This window comes from Heterodontus francisci, chromosome 2 (assembly GCF_036365525.1).
Source record: "Heterodontus francisci isolate sHetFra1 chromosome 2, sHetFra1.hap1, whole genome shotgun sequence".
Lineage (NCBI taxonomy): Eukaryota > Metazoa > Chordata > Chondrichthyes > Heterodontiformes > Heterodontidae > Heterodontus > Heterodontus francisci.
The window spans coordinates 184,471,732-184,494,026 of NC_090372.1; the positions used below are offsets into that span (position 1 = coordinate 184,471,732).

The 22,295-nt window shown below is 42.4% G+C and overlaps 1 protein-coding gene across 4 annotated transcripts in view; it reads right to left on the reverse strand.

Annotated features, from left to right (window-relative positions):
* The window catches only part of cul2 (cullin 2), a 93,924-nt gene that overhangs the window by 52,201 nt on the left and 19,428 nt on the right, over positions 1-22,295 (reverse strand). For 2 of the 4 annotated variants that reach the window (XM_068014753.1, XM_068014744.1), the window contains exons 5-9: positions 19,264-19,369; positions 18,269-18,351; positions 15,117-15,213; positions 1,010-1,120; positions 746-908 (exon numbers count right to left, since the gene is read on the reverse strand). In XM_068014753.1, coding sequence (XP_067870854.1) covers positions 746-908; positions 1,010-1,120; positions 15,117-15,213; positions 18,269-18,351; positions 19,264-19,369 — 560 coding nt within the window. Of the gene's footprint in view, positions 1-733; positions 909-1,009; positions 1,121-15,116; positions 15,214-18,268; positions 18,352-19,263; positions 19,370-22,295 lie in introns of all 4 variants that reach the window. The other 2 variants (XM_068014735.1, XM_068014733.1) reach the window with 1 other exon arrangement.

Consider the following 22,295-nt stretch of genomic DNA (forward strand, 5'->3'; position numbering starts at 1 on the left):
TGAGTTTTTGGTGTCAACAGAATAAAATAGATCCTGTTTTCCCAATGCTTAGCTGGAGAAAGTTCTGGCTCATCTACAACTTGATATTAGATTTTTTTTTTCATTTGTTCAAGGAATATGAGCATCACTGGCAAGGCCAGCATTTATTGGTTATCCCTAATAGACAGACAGACAGAGATAGTTGTAGAATTGAGGGTGGTGATGGGAAGGTAAAGTTTGATGTAGTCAATATACAGATGTAATCTAACTCTATGCCTGAGGATGATGTCTTGGGAGAATAGTGTGCAAATAAGAGAGAAGAAAAGAATGCAACTTGGGATATTCCAGATATCACTGTTTGGGGTGTGACAAGAAACCATTGCTGGAGACACACTGGGATATCTAACAGTGAAACCAAGTGAAAACAGTTCTTTGGCGATGGGTGACGGAGGAGAGCTGATAAAGCAGAATGAAGCAGCTGACTGTATCTAATATGGAGGGATAATGCATCACCAATACTATCATAGAGGACATGCTTAACGACTGAGTAGGGTAGAAATGGATATAAAGAAGTAATTTTGGGGAATGTGAAGCAAGAGCTGTGAGGCAACAATTTGTTCAGGTGTCTTGGACTGGAAAGTGGGATCAGATTTCAGGTTGTAGTCAGACAATTTCCTCTCCTTTCCAATTTTATACAGACCAATGACAAATGATTTGGTAGACAAGTTTTATACATAATGAACTAGAAACTGACCATATTTCTCACCTTCTCTCCTTTCTTGTTTAATGATATTCTGGCATTCCCCATGAAGAAACTGCAGGTGGTCTGCTACCATTCGTTGCTGGCATTCATGAATCACTTTGGCATATGAGCTCGGATGCAAGTATTTCCGGCATCGAACTTCTTCATCTTTTAATCTTGCTAAAACCTATAGTAACAGGAGTGCACTGAACATTCTAATCTTTGAATTGAAGATCCAAACGACTATCATTGAAAACTGGTTAAAATAAACACAACTCTACCACATACCTTTTCCATATACTGCGAGCAGTTTGACTCTTGAAGTAAATTTGAAGCTTCTTGATTGTAATATTCTCCCGTTTCCTTTAGAAACGAACCTTCAAAGAGATCCTGATAAAACTGAAGTTGGAAGGACAATTGCTAAGTAAACAAAAATGGCTACAAACTTTAAAAGAACAAGAGTTAAGTGTTTAAAAATGTGAAGCCGAATGCAGCCACTGATCCTAACTTAAATTTTAAAATTTGTTACACATCTATTGATTCTGTTTTAAATCAGATACAGGTAATACTACTGAAGGACAGAGAAACAGGAAGCTAAAATTAAAACATGTAAGCAACCATAAAATGCCCAAGTTTAAACTCTCTATAAAATCAGTGAATACCTAGATATGTTGCACATTTCTACAAGTTAAATAGCTGATTATGTTTGTGTCATAGCGACTGATTCAAAAGGAGGAAATTTGCTCATTACATCAGCACATGACCATATTTTAATCCATGGTGTATCACGGATGCGCTATTTCATGGAGCATTGGAGAGCTGCCGCTTCTTCAAGTGGTAAGAGGTCTCGACATGATGCGATAAAGTTGCAGCAAAAATTGATCTGGTCGTGCTCATCATTCTTCAGAATTCTAGGTCTCAATTGGTCCACAAAAACACTAGCCTTTAGACTTCTGTTTGGCTTTCAGCACAGAAATATGAACAGAAAGCTTGGAAAGAAATGTAAGTGGTGTTTAAATTGTAAAGTTAGCAGAGAACAAAGTATATTTGAAGAAAATAGAAGTGAAGCTAAAATAAAACCAGGAGAATGTAGAAAAAAAGAGAATCCAGTTTGAGCAGTATGTTACGTGTTTTTAGGTTATGTTTTAAGTGTATATTTTAGTCACATGATTAATGTTACATATAACAGCTATTCCTGATGACCGAGTAGCTTTGTGCATATTACATAGGAATCCTCCCAGCATAACGCGCTATTCCATTCTCCCTCATGTGCTTCCCCTTAAATACATCGATACTATTTGCCTAATCACACCATGTGGTAGTGAGCTCCACATTCCAACCAACCTCACAGTGAAGAGGTTTCTTCTGAATTCTCTATTTGATTGCTTGGTGATTATTTTATGGTAAAAGGTTTAAAGAGCAGTAAAAGGAAAATCATAAAATAAAAAGGGTGCTGGAAATACTCAGCAGGTCTGAAAACACATGTGGAGAGAAAGACAGAGTTAACAGGCTGAATTCTATTCCCCCATTGCCGCAAGTGGTGGCTGGTGAAAGAAATGGCTCGCTCGCATGCAGGGGCTGCATGCCGCCATGATCTAGCATGCCGCGGCTCATTTGCATACACAGGGCGATCCGGCCCCACCCCGATCACCTGGCGGGGGCGGCTTCTGTGACGCCAGCAACGGGTGTCAACTGCCTCTGCGCAGGCGCTGGCGCCACTTTTAAAGGGCTGCCAGACCTGCACAGAGAGCACAAAGTTCAACCCCAGAACCTTGCCCCCTACCCTCGCACGACACTGTACATGAATGTGACCTGCCCCCTCACAGAAAATAAATGATAGCCCTGTTCACCACCCCCCACACTGTCTGCAAAACACTTAAATTGAATAGTTGACCTCTCCTCCCACCAACCGCACAAAGTGCAGACAGAGGTCACCTCTTCCCCCACTCCCCCCCCCCCCCCACACTAGCAATGCAGAGTTGACCCCATACTCCCCACCCCAAATACACTAAAAATGAATAGATCCCCTTCCACACCTCGGTGGCATCAGCTTTCCCTTGACAGGAAAGTGAAGGCGCGTGAGTGCCAGCCGTCGCATGGAAGATCGCGGACAGCTGCTAAGATCGTAGGGAATTGTATGTTAATTTATTCATACAAATTAGGGGCAGCAGTAGGCCACTCGGCCCCTCGAGCCTGCTCCGCCATTCAAGAAGATCGTGGCTGATCTGATTGTAACCTCTACTCCACATTCCCACCTACCCGATAACCTTTCACCCCCTTGCTCATCAAGAATCTATCCACCTCCACCTTAAAAATATTCAAAGACTCTGCTTCCACCACCTTTTGAGGAAGAGAGTTCCAAAGACTCATGACCCTCTGTGAGAAAATATTTCTCCTCATCTCTGTCTTAAATGGGCAACCCCATATTTTTAAATGGTGACCCCTAGTTCTAGATTCTCCCACAAGGGGAAACATCCTTTCCACATTCACCCCGTCAAGACCCCTCAGGACCTTATATGCTTCAATCAAGTCACCGCTTACTCTTCTAAACTTCAGCGGATACAAACTGAGCCTATCCAACCTTTCCTCATAAACAACCCACCCATTCCAGGTATTAGTCTAGTAAACCTTCTCTGAACTGCTTCCAACGCATTTACATTCTTCCTTCAATAAGACGACCAATACGGTACACAGCACTCCAAATGCGGTTTCACCAATACCCTGTTTAACTGTAGCATGATCTCCCTACTTTTGTATTCAATTCCCCTCGCAGCTTTCCTAATTACTTGCTGTACCTGCATATTAACCTTTTGTGACTCATGCACGAGGACACCAAGATTCCTCTGCATCTCAGAGCTCTGCAATTTCTCACCAATTAGATAATATGCTTCTTTTTTATTCTTCCTGTCAATACAGACAATTTCACAATTCCCCAACCTATACTCAATTTGCCAGCTCTTTGCCCACTCACTTAACCTAGCTATATGTCCTCTTCACAACTTACTTTCCTACCTATCTTTGCGTCATCAGCAAATTTAGCAACCATACCTTCGGTCCCTTCATCTAAGTCATTTATGTAAATTGTAAAAAGTTGAGGCCCCAGCATTAATCCCTGTGGCACACCACTAGTTACATCTTGCCAACCAGAAAACGGCCCAGACTCACTTTCTATAAGACCAACTCTCACTTTATTAACTCTTCTTTTTAAAAATATCTATAGAAACTCTTACTATCTGTTTTTATATTTCTATGTTTTTATATTTCAAGCCAGCTTTCTCTCATACTCTAATTTTTCCCTCATTAATCTTTTAGTCTTTCTTGGCTGTTTTTTTATATTCTATCCAATTTTCTGACCTGCCACCCATCTTTGCACAATTATATGCTTTTTCTTTAAGTTTGATACTATCTTTAACTTTTTTAGTTAACCACGGATGGTGGTCCTCCCCTTGGAATTTTTCTTTCTCGTTGGAATGTATCTATTCTGTGTATTCTGAAATATCCCCTTAAATGTTCTATGAACTCATCCAGGCTACCTTTGCCCATCTGATCTTTCCAATCTACATGCAGATTAAAATCCTCCGTGATTACGGCTGTACCTTTCTGACAAGCTCTCGTTATTTCTGCCTTCATACCCCATCCTACCGTGCGGTTACTGTTAGGGGGCCTCTACAGCACTCCCACAAGTGACTTCTTGCCTCATCTCAACCCAAATTGCTTCACCATCTTGGTTTCCTGAATTTAGGTCATCCCTCTCTATTGTGCTAATACCAACATTAATTCAGAGCCACCCCTCCACCTTTCCCCAGCTTTCTGTTCTTCCAAAATGTCATGTACCCTTCAATATTCAGGTCCCAATCTATGTCACCCTGCAACCATGTCGCTGTAATGGCTGTCAGATCGTACTTATTTATTTCTATTTGCGCTCTCAGTTCATCTGTTTTGTTTCAAATGCTACGTGCATTCAGATACAGAGCCTTTCGTTTTGTCCTTTTATTATTTTTGTAACCTCTAGCCTTGTATGCTGATTTACTCTTAGATTTGGACTCTCTGTCCCTTCCTGTTACGGTCTGTTTATCAGTTCCCATATTAATATCTTCCTCACTTGCCTTGTCTCTACTAGTTGATTTACCACCTCTTCCCAAATTTGATCCCTTTCCCTCACTATTTAGTTAAAACCCTCTCTTCTTCCCTAGTTATGCAGCTTGCCAGAACACTAGCCCCAGCACGGTTCAGGTGTAGACCGTCCCAATGGTACAGCCAATTTGCATGTGGCTCAGGTAATAACCCAGAGATTATTACCTTTGAGGTTCTGTTTTTTTAATTTAGAACCTAGCACTCACATTCCTTCAGTAGAATCTCTTTCCTAGATTTACCTATGTCATTGGTACCTACATGGACCACCAACCACTGGATCCTCCCCTTTCGACTGCAAGTTCCTCTCCAACCCAGAGCAGATATTCTGAACCCTGGCACTGGGCAGGCAACACAGCCATCTGGACTCATGCTCTCTGTTGCAGAGAACTGTGTCTATCCCGCTAACTATGCTATCCCCCACTACCATGACATTCCTAGTTACTACCCCCACTTGAATGGCTTCCTGTACCACAGTGCCATGCTCAGTTTGTACATCCATCTTGCAGCCCCCACTTCCATCCATACAGGTTGAGAGAACCGTGATCCTGTTAGACAATTGTAAAGGCTGAGGCTCCTCTGCTTCTACGTTCTGGGTCCCCATACCTGCCTCACTCGAAGTCACTTCCTCCTGTCCCTGACCAGGGACCGAAATAGTCAACCCTATTCTAAGGGTCTGATCCACTCCTGGTACAAAGTGTCCAGGTAACTTTCCCTCTCCCTGATGTGTCACAGTGTCTGCAGCTCGGCCTCCAGCTCACTAACTCAGAGCCCAAGTTCCTCAAGATGCAGACACCTACAGCAGACGTGGTTGCCACGGATCACACAGGTGCCCATGAGCTCCCACATAGAGACCAGAGAGAGAGAGAGAAAACACAGCGGGTGCAGAGCTTTAAAAAGCACGGCAAAAGGAACAGAGTCGGAGACCAGAGAGAGAGAGAAAACACTATGGGAGCAGGGCTTTAAAAAGCGTGCCAAAAGGAACACAGTCCAAGACCAAAGGGGGAAGGAGAGAGGGAGAGAGAGAGAGGGAGAGAGAGAGAGAGAGAGAGAGAGAAAGAAAGCGGGAACAGAGCTTTAAAAAGCGCACCAAAAGGAACAGAGTCGGAGACCAGAGAGAGAGAGAAAACACAGCAGCAGAGCTTTAAAAAGCGCGCCAAAACGAACAGAATCAGAGACGAGAGAGAGAAAAAAACAGAAGTGGCAGTGGCGAGATCGGGAACAATGGATCTGCGTGACCAACAAAAATCGAAGTGTAACTTCACAGGAGAGCTGTCAAGTGATTGATGGGTATTTAGTTTAGTTTAGAGATACAGCACTGAAACAGGCCCTTCGGCCCACCGAGTCTGTGCCGACCATCAACCACCCATTTATACTAATCCCATATCCCTACCACATCCCCACCTGTCTCTATATTTGCCTACCACCTACCTATACTAGGGGCAATTTATAATGGCCAATTAACCTACCAACCTGCAAGTCTTTGGCATGTGGGAGGAAACCGGAGCACCCGGAGAAAACCCACGCAGACACAGGGAGAACTTGCAAACTCCACACAGGCAGTACCCAGAATTGAACCCGGGTCGCTGGAGCTGTGAGGCTGCAGTGCTAACCACTGCGCCACTGTGCCGCCCTGTTTCTTCCATATCTCTTTTTTGTTTTGGCCAAGTGATTTCAATCAGGAGACGTCGTTACAGGTTAAGAGTACACTTGAATAATTCATTTTTTTAAAAATACTGAGATCCAAATTAATTAATTAAATAGAACAGAGATGGCTGGGCAAGCGATGTGTCGCAGCTGTAGTATGTGGGAGCTGGTGGACGCCGGTGCGATCTATGGTGACCACATCTGCAGCAAGTGTTGGCTGCTCGAGGAACTTCAGCTCAGAGTTGATGAGCTGGAGTCCGAGCTGCGGACACTGTGACAAATCAGGGAGGGGGAAGAGTTACCTGGAGGCTGCGTTTCAGGAGACAGTCACACCCCTTCGATTAATTACATCAAATTTGGACTGTGGTCAGGGACAGGAGGTTGTGACTGCGAGTGAGGCAGGCTTGGGGATCCAGAATTTAGCTTTGGAGGAGCCTCAGTCAGTTCCCTTATCTAATAGGTACGAGGTTCTTGCTCCCAGTGTGGACGAGGGCACAGACTGCAGGGAGGATGAGCGAACTGACCACAGCACTGTGGTTAACAGTGCCATTCAAGTGGGGGGAGAAAAGAGAAATGTAATAGTAATAGGGAATAGCATAGTTAGGGGAATAGATACTGTTCTCTGCAGCAAAGATAGAGAGTCCCGAAGGCTGTGTTGCCTATCTGGTGTCAAGGTTAAGGAAATCTCTTCTGGGCTGGAGAGGAACTTGGAGTGGGAGGGGAAAGATCCAGCTGTCATGGTCCACAGAGGTAGGACTAGGAAAGAGGTTCTGCTGAGGGACCGTGAGCAGCTCTGGGCTAAATTAAAAAGCAGAACCACAAAGGTAATAACCTCCAGATTACTACCTGAGCCACGTGCAAATTGGAGTAGGGTAAATAAGATTAGGGAGGTAAATACGTGGCTCAAAGATAGGTGTGGGAGAAAAGGGTTCCAATTCATGGGACACTGGCACCAGTACTGGGGAAAGAGAGAGCTGTTCCGTTGGGATTGGCTTCATTTGAACCATGCTGGGATCAGTATCCTGGCGAATTGTATAACTAGGGTTGTAGATAAGGCTTTAAACTAAATAATCAGGGGGGTGAGGGGAGGGTTCAATTGAAGGGAAGTTTATAAAGTCAAAAAGTAACGAGAGAGCAGAGGTGCAGGGTAGTTAAGGGGCATACATTAATCAGAGTGTGACAGAAAGGGACAGAGAATACAAGCATAAGAGTACAGCAGAAATTAGAACCAGAGTAGAACCATTGACTGGGATTCGCTTAGTGTTAGAGGTCCAGATGGAGCAAAATTTGTAAGGAGCATCCAGGAAGGTTTTCTAGAGCAGTATGTAAATAGTCCAACTCGGGAAGGGGCCATACTGGACCTGGTGTTGGGGAATGAGCCCGGCCAGGTTGTTGAAGTTTCAGTAGGGGACTACTTTGGGAATAGTGATCACAATTCCGTAAGCTTTAAAATACTCATGGACAAAGACGAGAGTGGTCCTAAAGGAAGAGTGCTAAATTGGGGGAAGGCCAACTATACCAAAATTCGGCAGGAGCTGGGAAATGTAGATTGGGAGCAGCTGTTTGAAGGTAAATCCACATGTGATATGTGGGAGGCTTTTAAAGAGAGGTTGATTAGCGTTCAGGAGAGACATGTTCCTGTGAAAATGAGGGATAGAAATGGCAAGATTAGGGAACCATGGATGCCAGGTGAAATTGTGAGACTAGCTAAGAGGAAAAAGGAAGCATACATAAGGTGTAGGCGGCTGATGAAAGACGAAGCTTTGAATGTAGGACCAATCTGAAACGAGGAATTAAGAGGGCTAAAAGGGGTCATGAAATATCTTTAGCAAACAGGGTTAAGGAAAATCCCAAAGCCTTTTATTCATATATAAGGAGAAAGAGGGTAACTAGAGAAAGGATTGGCCCACTAAAGGACAAAGGAGGAATGTTATGCTTGGACTCAGAGAAAATGGGTGAGATTCTAAACGAGTACTTTGCATCGGTATTCACCGAGGATAGGGACATGACGGATGTTGAGGTTAGGAACAGATGTTTGATTACTCTAGGTCAAGTCGGCATAAGGAGGGAGGAAGTGTTGGGTATTCTAAAGGGCATTAAGGTAGACAAGTCCCCAGGTCCGGATGGGATCTATCCCAGGTTACTGAGGGAAGCGAGAGAGGAAATAGCTGGGGCCTTAACAGATATCTTTGCAGCATCCTTAAACACGGGTGAGGTCCCGGAGGACTGGAGAATTGCTAATGTTGTCCCCTTGTTTAAGAAGGGTAGCAGGGATAATCCAGGTAATTATAGACCGGTGAGCCTGACGTCAGTGGTAGGGAAGCTGCTGGAGAAGATACTGAGGGATAGGATCTATTCCCATTTGGAAGAAAATGGGCTCATCAGTGATAGGCAACATGGTTTTGTGCAGGGAAGGTCATGTCTTACCAACTTAATAGAATTCTTTGAGGAAGTGACAAAGTTGATTGATGAGGGAAGGGCTGTCGATGTCATATACATGGACTTCAGTAAGGCGTTTGATAAGGTTCCCCATGGCAGGCTGATGGAGAAAGTGAAGGCGCTTGGGGTCCAAGGTGTACTAGCTAGATGGATAAAGAACTGGCTGGGCAACAGGAGACAGAGAGTAGCAGTAGAGGGGAGTTTCTCAAAATGGAGACGTGTGACCAGTGGTGTTCCACAGGGATCCGTGCTGGGACCACTGTTGTTTGTGATATACATTAATGATTTGGAGGAAAGTATAGGTGGACTGATTAGCAAGTTTGCAGACGACACTAAGATTGGTGGAGTAGCAGATAGTGAAGGGGACTGTCAGAGAATACAGCAGAATATAGATAGATTAGAGAGTTGGGCAGAGAAATGGCAGATGGAGTTCAATCAGGGCAAATGCGAGGTGATGCATTTTGGAAGATCCAATTCAAAAGTGAACTATACAGTAAATGGAAAAGTCCTGGGGAAAATTCATGTCCAGAGAGATTTGGGTGTTCAGGTCCACTGTTCCCTGAAGGTAGCAACGCAGGTAAATAGAGTGGTCAAGAAGGCATACGGCATGCTTTCCTTCATCGGACGGGGCATTGAGTACAAGAGTTGGCAGGTCATGTTACAGTTGTATAGGACTTTGGTTCGGCCACATTTGGAATACTGCGTACAGTTCTGGTCGCCACATTATCAAAAGGATGTGGATGCTTTGGAGAGGGTGCAGAGGAGGTTCACCAGGATGTTGCCTGGTATGGAGGGCGCTAGCTATGAAGAGAGGTTGAGTAGATTAGGATTATTTTCATTAGAAAGACGGAGGTTGAGGGGGGACCTGATTGAGGTGTACAAAATCATGAGAGGTATAGACAGGGTGGACAGCAAGAGGCTTTTTCCCCAGAGTGGGGGTTTCAATTACTAGAGGACACGAGTTCAAAGTGAAAGGGGAAATGTTTCGGGGGGATATGCGTGGAAAGTTCTTTACGCAGAGGGTGGTGGGCACCTGGAACGCGTTGCCAGCGGAGGTGGTAGACGCGGGCACGATGGAGTCTTTTAAGATGTATCTAGACAGATACATGAATGGGCAGGAAGAAAAGAGATACAGAACCTTAGAAAATAGGCGACATGTTTAGAGAGAGGATCTGGATCGGCGCAGGCTTGGAGGGCCGAAGGGCCTGTTCCTGTGCTGTAATTATCTTTGTTCTTTAGGTAAAAATGGTAAAAAGTCAAAGCTTAAGGCTCTTTATCTGAATGCACGAAGCATTTGTAACAAGACAGATGAGCTGATGGCACAAATAGAAATAAATGAATATGATTTGATAGCTATCAGAGACGTGGTTGCAGGATGACCAGGACTGGAAATTCAGTGTTCAAGGACATTCAGTGTTCTGGAAGAACAGGCAGAAAGGAAAAGGAGGTGGGCTGGCTTTGTTATTAAAGGAAGGGATCAATGCAGTTGTGAGTAATGATATAGGTGTAATAGATCATGATGTAGAATCAGTTTGAGTGGAAATAAGGAAGAGCAAGGGTAAGAAATCACGGGTGGGAGTGGTCTATAGGCCCCCGAGGAGTTGCGCCTCTGTAGGACAAAATATTAATCAGGAAATAATGGAGGCGTGTAAGAAGGGCACTGCAATTATCATGGGTGATTTTAATCTGCACATAGACTGGACAAATCAAATTGGCAAGGGTAACATGGAAGACAAATTTGTAGAGTGCATCAGGGATTGTTTCTTAGCACAATACGTTGCAGAACCGACCCGGGAACAGGCTATTTTAGATTTGGTAATGCGTAATGTGGCAGGATAAGGGATCTCGTAGTTAAGGATACTCTGGGGGAAGCGATCATAACATGGTCGAATTTCAAATTCAGTTTGAGGGTGAGCAACTCGGGTCTCAAACCAGTGTCTTCAACTTAAACAAGGGCAATTACAGAGGTATGAAGAAAGAGTTGTCTAAAGCGGGCTGGGAAAATAGACTAAAGGCAAAGTCAGTAGATGAGCAGTGGCAGACATTTAAGCAGATATTTCATAACACTCAGCAAACATTTATTCTGGTCAGAAGGAAGGCCTCAATGAGAAAGATGAACCACCTGTGGAGAACAAAGGAAGTTAAGCAGAGTATCAAATCAAAAACAAAGGTATACAAAGTGGTGAAAGCTAGTAGTAGGCCAGAGGATTGGGAATTTTTTTTAGAAACCAGCAGCGGTGACTAAAAAACTAATAAAGTGGGAGAAAATTGATTATGAGAGTAAGTTGGCAAGAAATATAAAAACAAACAGCAAGAGCTTCTATGGGTATATAAAAAGGAAGAGAGTAGTTAAAGTAAGTGTGGGACTCTTAGAGGATGAGACTGGGGAATTAATAACAGGGGACAGGGAAATGGCAGATAATTTAAGCTAATATTTTGCATCGGTCTTCACTGTGGAAGACACTAAACATCCCAACAATAATAGATGAGCAAGGTGTAAATGGGAGGGAGGAACTTGTAACAATCTCTATCACAAGGGAAAAAGTGCTGGACAAACTGATGGGACTAAAGACAGACAAGTCACCAGGACCTGATGGCCTGCACCCAAGGGTTTTAAAAGAAGTGGCTGCAGTGATAGTGGAGGCATTGGCATAATATACCAAAGCTCACTGGATTCCAGTAGGGTAACAGTGGATTGGAAAAGTGCTAAGGTGACGCCCCTATTCAAGAAAGGAGGGAGACAGAAAGCAGGAAACTAAAGACCAGTTAGCGTAACATCTGTCATTGGGAAAATGCTGGAGTCCATTATTAAGGAAGAAATAGCAGGACATTTAGAAAACCATAATGCAATCAAACAGAGTCAACATCATTTAATGGAAGGGAAATCATATTTGACAAATTTGTTAGAATTCTTTGAGGATATAACAAGCAGAGTGGATAAAGGGGAACTGGTAGATGCAGTGTATTTGGATTTTCAGAAGGCGTTCGATAAGGCGCCACATAAAAGGTTAGTACACAAAATAACAGCTCAGGGTATTGGGGGTAATGCGTTGGCATGGATTGTGAATTGGTTAACACACATAAGGCAGAGAGCTGTGATTAATGGGTCTTTTTCAGGTTGGAAAGCCGTAGCTGATGGGGTGCCACAAGGATCAGTCCTAGGGCCTCAACCATTTACTATCTGTATTAATGACTTGGAGGAAGGGACAGAGTGTAGAGTATCCACATTTGCTGACGATACAAAAATAGGTGGGAAGGCATGTTGTGATGAGGACACACAGAATGTGCAAAGGGATATAGATAGGTTATGTGAGAGGGCAAAAACCTGGCAGATGGAGTTCAATGTGGGGAAGTGTGAGGTCATCCACTTTGGTAGGAAAAATAAGAAGGCAGATTATTATTTAGATGGAGAAAGACTACGAAATATTGCAGTACAGAGGGATCTGGGTGTTCTTGTACATGAAACACAAAAAGTTATCATGCAGGTGCAGCAGGTAATTGGGAAGGCAAATGGAATTTTGGCCTTTATTGCTAAGGGGTTAGAGTTTAAAAATAGGGAAGTCTTGTTACAACTGTACAGGGTGTTGGTGAGGCCACAGCTGGAGTACTGCGTACATTGTGGGCCCCGTATTTAAGGAAGGATATACAAGCATTGGAGGCCGTTCAGAAAAGGTTCACCAGGCTGATTCCTGGGATGAAGAGGCTGGCTTATCAAGAACGGCTGAACAGGTTAGGCCTTTATTCATTGGAGTTTAGAAGAACGAGAGGTGATCTTATTGAAACATATAAGATTCTAAGGGGGCTTGATAGGGTAGATGTTGAGAATATGTTTCCACTGGTGGGGGAATCTCGAATTGGGGGACATAGTTACAGAATAAGGGGTCACACATTTAAAACAGAGAGAATTTCTTCTCTCAGAGGGTGGTGAATCTCTGGAATTGTCTACCTCAGAGAGTTGTGGAGGCTAGGTCACTAAATGTATTTAAGGAGGTGGTAGATAGATTTTTGAAATCTCAGGGAGTTGAAGGTTATGTGGAGCAGGCCCGAAAGAGGAGTTGAGGCCAGGGACAGATCAGCCATAATCTCCCTGAATGGCAGGGCAGGCTTGAGGGGCTGAATGGCCTACTCCTGCTCCTATTTCTAATGTTCACATACTGCAACTGTCCTATCATCCTTATTGTGTTTAAATAACTAATTCTTTACTTAATTAATGTATTAGTTATTGGCTGTCCTCGCCAGCACTTACGTCAATTTAACCGTGGTAATACAATAAACCTTACCGCTTAAAAATCAAACAGAACTGTAGATTTATGTCCCTTCGGCTTGTGTGCCTTAACTAATCATAAAGTACTGCTGAAAACGACATGTTGTCGAAGCTTTTCGTCTTGCACTCGAGGACAATTCGCAAGAATACCAATGTAAGGGGAAGCAACAACTTTATACTGTTTGAGAAGAGAGTGCTGATTGGTTGGCAAGTGGACTTTGATTGGTAGAGGCGTTGCCATGGAGAATACACCAGTTTATGTTGACTGCCAGTCAACTGCCAACCTTTGTTTGAAATTTAAACCAGGCAGCTTGACCCTGATTGGTCAAGGCATTGCCCTGAGGAATAAACCAGCGAATGGCAGTCACTTATTTTGTTTCGTTGAAACAAGCGCAATGTGTGTACATGTTCTTTCTGTCTGCAAAGAACAGGGCCCTGCTAAACAAAAAAGTGACAGTCATTCGCTGGTTCATTCCTCAGGGCAATGCCTTGACCAATGAGAGTCATGCTGCCTGGTTTAAATTTCAAACAAAGCTTGACAGTTAACTGTCAGTCAACATAAACTGGTGCATTCTCCATGGCAACACCTCAAACAATCAGAGTCCACTTGCCAACCAAACAGCACTCTCTTCTCATCCAGTATAGATTTTTATTTTTATTTATTTATTTAGAGATACAGCACTGAAACAGGCCCTTCGGCCCACCGAGTCTGTGCCGACCAACAACCACCCATTTATACCAACCCTACAGTAATCCCATATTCCCTAACACCTACCTACACTAGGGGCAATTTACAACGGCCAATTTACCTATCACCTGCAAGTCTTTGGCTGTGGGAGGAAACCGGAGCACCCGGCGAAAATCCACGCGGTCACAGGGAGAATTTGCAAACTCTGCACAGGGAGTACCCAGAATCAAACCCGGGTCCCTGGAGCTGTGAGGTTGCGGTGCTAACCACTGCACCACGCCCCTATTTGTTGCTTTCCCTTACATTGGTATTCTTGCGCATTGTCCTGATGAGTGCAACATGAAAAGCTTTGACAAAATGTCTCTGTTTTCAGCAATACTCAAGTTCTGTACTACCAAATGACTAATAAAGGTAGTTGCACAAATTTTAATTTAAAATTTTTTATTTCTAATTTCTAGCTATTAACACATGCACCCTAACAGCAGTGTACTAACCTAGCAGGAAGATCAGGCCCGGCAAAACCGGCATCAGGCTCCATGGTGGGCTGCTGCTGGTACAATCTTCCACCCCCACCACTGAACCCGATATCGGTAGCTCAACAAAATCCCAGCCAACGTTTCAGGTCTGTGACCTGTCATCAGAAATCTGATGAAAGGTCACAGACCGAAATGTTAACTCTGTTTCTTTCTCCACAAATGCTGCCAAATCTGCTAAGTATTTCCAGCAATTTGTTTTTATTTCAGATTTCCAGCATCTGCAGTATTTTGCTTTTATTAAAGGAAAATCATATCTTGTCTTTAAGAATTCAGCTGAACAGGAAAAAGGAGAAGATGTATAAAACGGAATATAATTTAAATGTAAATGCATTAACATAGTTGTTTCAGATTCATGATGCATGAACTGAAAACTTGAAATGGGTGGCTTGGAAATTTGACAGATATCAGGCTGTTCCTATCATCTACCCCAATGATTCTCCCACCAAGACCAATACTTTCAATGTCTCAAAGTGCTGTGAACTATCTCACTGTCAATGCAACCTTTCAGTTTCAGTAGCCACGTAAAAATCATACTTAACAGGTTGTATGGCTTTTGTAATGTATGTCGAGTTGCCATCAAATATCACTCACAGTTTCCTCCCCTTCGCTAAACTCTCTCCACCCTCCACTTACCCAAAAGAGAAAAACATAGTCCTTGTTATCAACATATAATTTGCAGAACTTTCTTACCTTAAGGGGGAACTTTTTCTTGTACTGTTCAACATGAACAAAGGAGTTGATAACCCCATGGATTACTTTTTGATTTGGGTTCTCTCCACAGCGATCGCTACATTATAAAGGAATGAAAGAAACCTTGTGGAAAAATGTATCAAGTTGCTTTTAAAATTCATTTAATTTCAATCTGCGTATTTCATTCTGAGAAACTGTTTGCTAAAAGCAAACCTGTCTTTCGCCTTTAAAGGTTAAAGCAAACCCAGAAAAATACTATGACCATGAAGTAGCTATCCAATATTAACTTGGTATCACTCGCATCTATGAGTCAGAAAGTTGTGTGCACAAGCACCACTCCAGCACTCACTGGCACTCATAGAGCTCCCTTAAGAGAGCTGCATCCTTTTGGACGAAACATTAAGCCCAGAATTAATGTGCAACTTCAGCAAGACATTAAAGTTACCTTGTACTATTCAACCAGTAGCAGTTTTCCTGACATTTCTTCCTCAACCAGCACCACCAAATGAACAAGTCATTCACCTCACTGTTATGCATAAAATGTTTTGCTGCCTTTGCTTCCCTAAAAGTCACTGCACTTCAAAGTAATTACTGTATGTGAAGTGCTTCAAGATGTTTCAAAATGAAATGATAGGATGCTACATAAATGTAAATATTTCTATTTACCTTTGATAAATTATTTCAAGAAGTGTTTTCCCAAATCTTTCTACTTACAGGATGTCTCCACAGAGCTTGTTCATTTCAAGCATGAGTGAAGTAAATGTTCCCCTATAACATTTTTCCAGTAGTGTTTGCATGATCTTTCAGTTTCTAGATGAATCACAGGCTGTCTTTTTTTCATCTGCAGCTGATATTGGTTTCATTTTACGTTATTCTCACTCATTGTCCTGCATTTCTCAAGTTGTGAATGGGTGTCAATAGACTGAGGAGTTTAGTTATCCATTAAGAGCTAACCCTAGGTATTAATAATGTTTCTGCCTTCTTCTTTGACCAAATCATTCCTCCAAGATATCCTGGACAACAAGGATAATCCAGATTCCTCTAGTGAATGATAAACATCCACCTCTAACTGCATACACTCACAATGTGTGGACATAATGACTTTTTTCCCCTATCTCTTTAAGGTCAAGACGATCTACATGGTTGATTCAACATTGCCGCCAAGCCTTTCTTCATCCCAGCCATGGCCCAGAGCACTCTTATCTTCTCCATTCAGTTGTTACCAGCCTAGTCTTCTCTCTGAGAGCCACTATTATACTCTTAACCCTTGGCTACACAACTACCTTTCCTTCAAAATAATCACTGACATCACAAATGCTTCCCTTTAAATAGCTAACTATTGCATGTTCCTCCACTACCTCTTCATGTATATCTTAATGGCACTCATCTCATAATTCCATCCCTACTTGCCCCAACACAGACAGTGCACCTCCTATATTGGCTGTTCCTCTTGCCTCAGCACAGTAGCAATAAGAGTTCTATCCTTGCTGCCCTTCGCAGCATTATATACACACATGGGGATCAAACTACTCATGTATGCATCAACACGTTTCATCTCTCTTGACTCCACGACTAGCATTGTGCTGTCGGATTGCATGTCATGGTGTTGATCAGACCTCCCAACTCCACCTCCCTTTCAGCTGCTCATTTAGGCTAAATTTGGTTACAAACCTGAAATGTTAACACTGTTTCCTTTTCCACAGGTGTTGCCAGACCTGCTGTGTATTTCTAGCATTTTCTGTTATTATTTCTGACAGTGCATAATCTTTGTGGCCTGAGTTTCAAACTCAGTGTTCTAGCCATCAACAATACCACTTACTTCCTGAAGCCCTCATTCATACCGTTGCTATTTCCAAACCAGACATGTCAAGCCCTCTTCTTTCCAGCATAGAGTCGAAAGAATTCGAAATGCCACTATCTACAGCTTGTCTTGCACTAAGTCCTGATCATCCATCACCGTGTATGCTCACAGAACTCCAATGGATTCCCAACCACCAAAAGAATTAACTCAAAATGTTCATCATTCTGTGCATATTCCTTTCACAGAAATGCCCGACTCAAATTCTGCAACCCCCTGTAACTCTACCTCCTAACCTACTAACACTGGCCTCAAGACCAAATTACTATGGATGCTGGAAATCTTAACTAAAACAGGAAAATTCTAAAATGCTGGAAATACTGAGCAGGTCTGGCAACATTGGTAGAGAGAGAAACACATGTAACATTTCAGATCGGTGACCCTTCATCAGAACTGAGGGTATTTAGAGATGTAACAGTTCAGATCATAATGCTTTTTTTGGGTGCCAACTGTTGGTGGTGATTCTGCCTTCCCATTTTCATCACCACTGGACACATCTTTTGTTCCTTCACTTGTCCCATCACTATCTCTTTTTGCCTTCACCATCATCACTTCTGTCATTTAACCTCTCATGCCTTCAATCCTCTCATTGACTTCCCCGTTTATTCTTCCCTCCCCTCCCCCATTTCACTGCCTGGCTTAAAAACTGTTAAACCTCTAAGTACTCTCAGTTCTGACGAGAGTACGCAACGTACGCAAACTGGTTGCCAAATTTCCCTACAACAGTGACAAATTTTTTTTGTTATAAAAGTACTTCATTGGCTGTGAAGCATTTTGGGACATCCTGAGGCTGTGAAAAGTGTTATATAAATGCAAGTCAGTTAACTTGCCTTCGTTCAAATCTTAAGAGCACTTCCTTCTATGCCAGTGTGAAATACTATACTACCCACACCAGATTGTTAGATTTTGTACTCACTAATATCAGACTACAGGCAATTTTACCTCTGAGCACGCAGCACTAAAAAGGAGACTGGCACAGTTCCAACTATTCCCTGTAATATACATACAGCCAATAGAAAGAGGCAACTTTTGTCCCACTAGTTTGGCTGCATTCTAGCTTTCTGAGCTGAGACTTCCATTCTTCCACTTTCACTTTCAGCTATGAAGTCCACACATTGCAGAATAGATTATTAAAAAATTATGGCACCATGCTACAAAAGTTTGAAAATCATAGAATTTGAGCTTGAAAATAAAAAGATAAAAATGGAACTTATGTTACAGAAGAACCATTCATGTTAATAACTCACTTGCATTTTTGAGCAAGTAAAAAAGTTTAATATAAGTAGAAACTCACTTTTTTATTTCACGGAGAAGCATTCGGATGAGGATGGTTTGTAATGGTTCAATCATCAGTTTCTTCCACATGTCAAGAGCTAGCTAGAAATATATAATTATTGACTGGGACAAAGCTGAAGTATACCAAATGTCTAAGTATAAAGCCAAGCAGAGAGGGAGAGAAAGGAGAGGGGGAGAGAGCGAGAGGTAGGAACTACAATATTTAAGATACAAAATCAACATGCTAAAATACTCAAACTAATCCTTAAAAAAATCCAATTTCATTCGTTGAGTTCCAAGCACCTCCTCAACTTACTTCTGAAAATGCTGTTCTCTTTTGCATAGAAATTCTAATAGTTTTATCTAGAAGTCATAAAAATATTCCACATAGAAAAAAATAGTTCACATTGGGTAACTGTCAAAGGACATAAACTTCCTCTGGCCTGAAAACAGCAAAGCACTGATGACAGAAGAATGTAAAAGCTGCAGCCAGACAGCGGCTATTTATAGAATATAGAACGTTTTTCGGGAGAGAAAGAGAGAAGCTGAAACAATGACCATTTCATTTTTTAAGGACAGATGGGTAAAACATTTCAAACAGAGGAACATTCAAGACTATGGAATTCATTCTGGATTGCTCTAAAAAAAAGCACTGGCACAATGGGCTGAAGGACCTCTTTTGTACCAGAAACTTATTGGTTCTAAGGTGACTCATATGCATTTCTTCAGATTTGAGAGTTTGAAAAAGGTGCCATTGGGATAAGTGACTTTCACTTTGAACGATACTCTATTAGCCACCCATTATATAAAGATGAATGCACCTGTAGTTTGAAAACTGTAAGGAAATTATGTAATCAAGAATTAAAACCCTGTTTTGCACTGAAAAGAATATCCATTAGCTTGCCAACTGCATAATGTCAGCTAATGTTCCAGCACAAATTGCAAAAATACCTACTGATCAGACTAGTGCTATGATTCTAAATATTTTCAAGTTTTTTTTCTGGCAGAGCTTACCTCTCCTATCTCCATCAGTGGCTCAATAATATCCACTCCACCATACCCATACTGAAGGTCAGCTTCTGTCAATTTGTTCTTCTTGATGAACTGTGTGTTGAGATATCTGCGAGAATGGCAGATTTTAAAAACATCAAGCACTTCTGTGGGCATTCATACGCATATTTATTTTAAAAAGTGCAAGATGAATAATGTAGATATGATCATGAAAACACTATCAGCTGGGTCAAATCTTGCACTCAGTACGATTACAGTTCTAAACCTGTAACGAACTATGTCAGTGATCTCAGAGATACAAGCCAAGGAACTCTTGGCCTTCACCTCAATCTGGCGACCATGTTAATAAAAAGAATTACGATGCAGTAGCATTGTACAATGGTGCTGTGCTGTGCACTGGAGCATCATTATGCAGCACCACAAGGAGGATACAGGTTTTATCTATTATTTGGCTCAGTTCCTGATTGGAGTACGAATACACAGGGAAACATCCCATCAGTTAAGCCAAAGGAGTAGTAGCAGTTTTAAATTGGCCAACAACTAGGAGAAAAGATTTGTTGCCTGTACAAATTCTCTACTCCCCTCAGCTTCTACAACTATGCAATTGAAGATCATAACACTTGCTTTGCTGTGCAATTACATTATTAATCCTCCTCCTTTAAAACCCTCCTTAAAAGCCACCTCTTAGAATAAGCTATTGGTCACACCTCCTGATTTCTTTCTTGGCTTAGCATCCATTTTCCTCATTCCTATCTGAAAAGCATATTTAGATGTTTTCTACATTAAATGCAAGTTCTTGCTGAATGGTGTAGGAAGTAGTCTCCATCTTTATATTTCAGGTTTGAACTTGGTACGTTTCAGGGTGTCTATGGATAGGACCTGTCCTTTAGCATAGCCTGGGCCTCATTTGTCAGAGACTGCACACCTGGCTATTTCTTTCAGTAACAGTCCCGTTTACATGGTCAAGATGTGCCAAACATATACAATGACTAGCTTGCTTGCTTGCATTAACTAACAACTGTAAGTTAGCATTGCTACAAACATTGGTTGATAAATCTTACACATTGTCACAGAGCAATAAAAAGCTTCCTGTTGCTTGTTTAACTAGAATCATTCTGAATACTGACAATCAGACCTATTTAGGGTCAAGTGCTGCTGTCAATGAGTCAGTCTCATAGGTCAATCATTAAAAATACTTTTGAATACTGCAGTCCTGTCTGGCCGGTAATAGATGGCTGAGTCTGCCACAGAAGGACACTTGAATTCCCCAAATGCCAAGCTTGTCATTTGAATCAAACTCGAGTTAGATAACTGAAAGACAAGCTTTGAGCCCTTGTTAGTATCCCCAACTCTGTAACTTGCTACAACCCTCCAAGATCGCTGCCTCCTCCAATTCTCTTGCTCATCCCTAATTTTCATCACAGAAACTTACAAACAGAAGGCGGCCATTCAGCTCATCATGCCTGTGCTGGCTCGTTAAAAGAGCAGCTGTGTTTAGTCCGCACCCCCCCTTTTTGGCCATAACCATGCAAGTTCATTATACTCAAGTATCTGTCTCATTCTCTTTTAAAGTTACATACAGAATCAGTTTCCACCATCTTTTCAGGTACAGCATTCTCGACCCCTCCAAGCCGCACACCATCCTGATTTAAATATATTCCCGTTCCTTCATCGTTGCTGAGTCAAATTGCTGGAACTCCTGACCTAACACACCTACACCTAGTACCTTCATCATGCAGACTGAAGCGGTTCAAGATAGCTCACCGCCACCAACTTCTCAAGATCAATTAGGAATGAGCAATAAATACTGGCCTGTCAGCAATGCCCACATCCTGCAAATGACTAAAAAGTGAAAAAAATTCCCGTATACCTTCTATATCTATTGCTAATGATTCTAAATCTATGATCACTGCTTATTGACCCACTCGCCAGAGGGATAAGGTTTGCTCTATCAAATGTATTGAAACCTCTCATCTTAAAAACCTCTCAAGCTTCTCTGTTCCTTGAAAAACAGTGCTAATTTTTCCTACCTCTCCTCACAACTGAAGTCCCTCACCCCTGTTAACACTCTGGTAAACCTTCTCTATACCCTTCCTAAGGCCTCTATATTTTTCCTGAAGGGCTGTGCTCAGGATTGTCTACAATCTCTAGTTTCTTTCCCAGCTCCCCGTAGCTCATCTCATTCATAAGAACCACTGCTTACTCCCTTAACCCATTTTCACTAAATTGCTGAACACATTGCTTAGGTCCACTCTTACCCATCCAATTGAAGTCAGATCATCATCTTCCCCACCTGTCCTCTGTTACCTCTGGAATCCCCCAAGAATCTGTTCTAGTCCCTTCCTCACCTATATGCTATCCCTCTGTGACATCGTCCACAATCATGGGTCAATTTCCAAATGCATGCATATCACATCCAGTTCTCCCGCTCTTGAACCATCCACTGCCTCTGTTACTAGACTGCTTACTCACATCCAGTCCTGGATGATCCATAATTTCCTCCAGCTAAGGATTGGAAAGATCGAAGCCATCGTCTTTAGTCCCCATCACAAATTCTGTTTCTTTTCAACTGTCTCAGGCTAAATCACAATGTCCACAACCTTGTCATCTCATTGGGCCCCGAGCTGAGCTTGAGAGTCACTTTCCTCTCCATCACAAAGACCACGTACTTCCACCTCTGTAACACTGCTGCCTCCATCAGTCTGCTGCTGAAACCTTTATCCTTGTCTTAGTTACCTCCAGTCTAGATTTTCCAGATAGTTGCCTGGCCAACCTCACGTTCCCAACCGTAAACCTCAGCTTATCCAAAATGCAGCTACCTTATGTCTTATCCTGTACCAAGTCCCATGCATACATCACCTCCTTGCTAACCTGCACTGGTTCTCAATTCCGCAACTGCTCCAATTTAAAATTGTCATCCTTATGTTTAAAATTCGCCCAGAACTCTCCATTCCTTGACTCTAGTGCACCAGTGGCAGCTATATCTTCAATTGCCTAAGTCCCATGCTCTGGAATTCTCTCTCCAAACCCTTCCT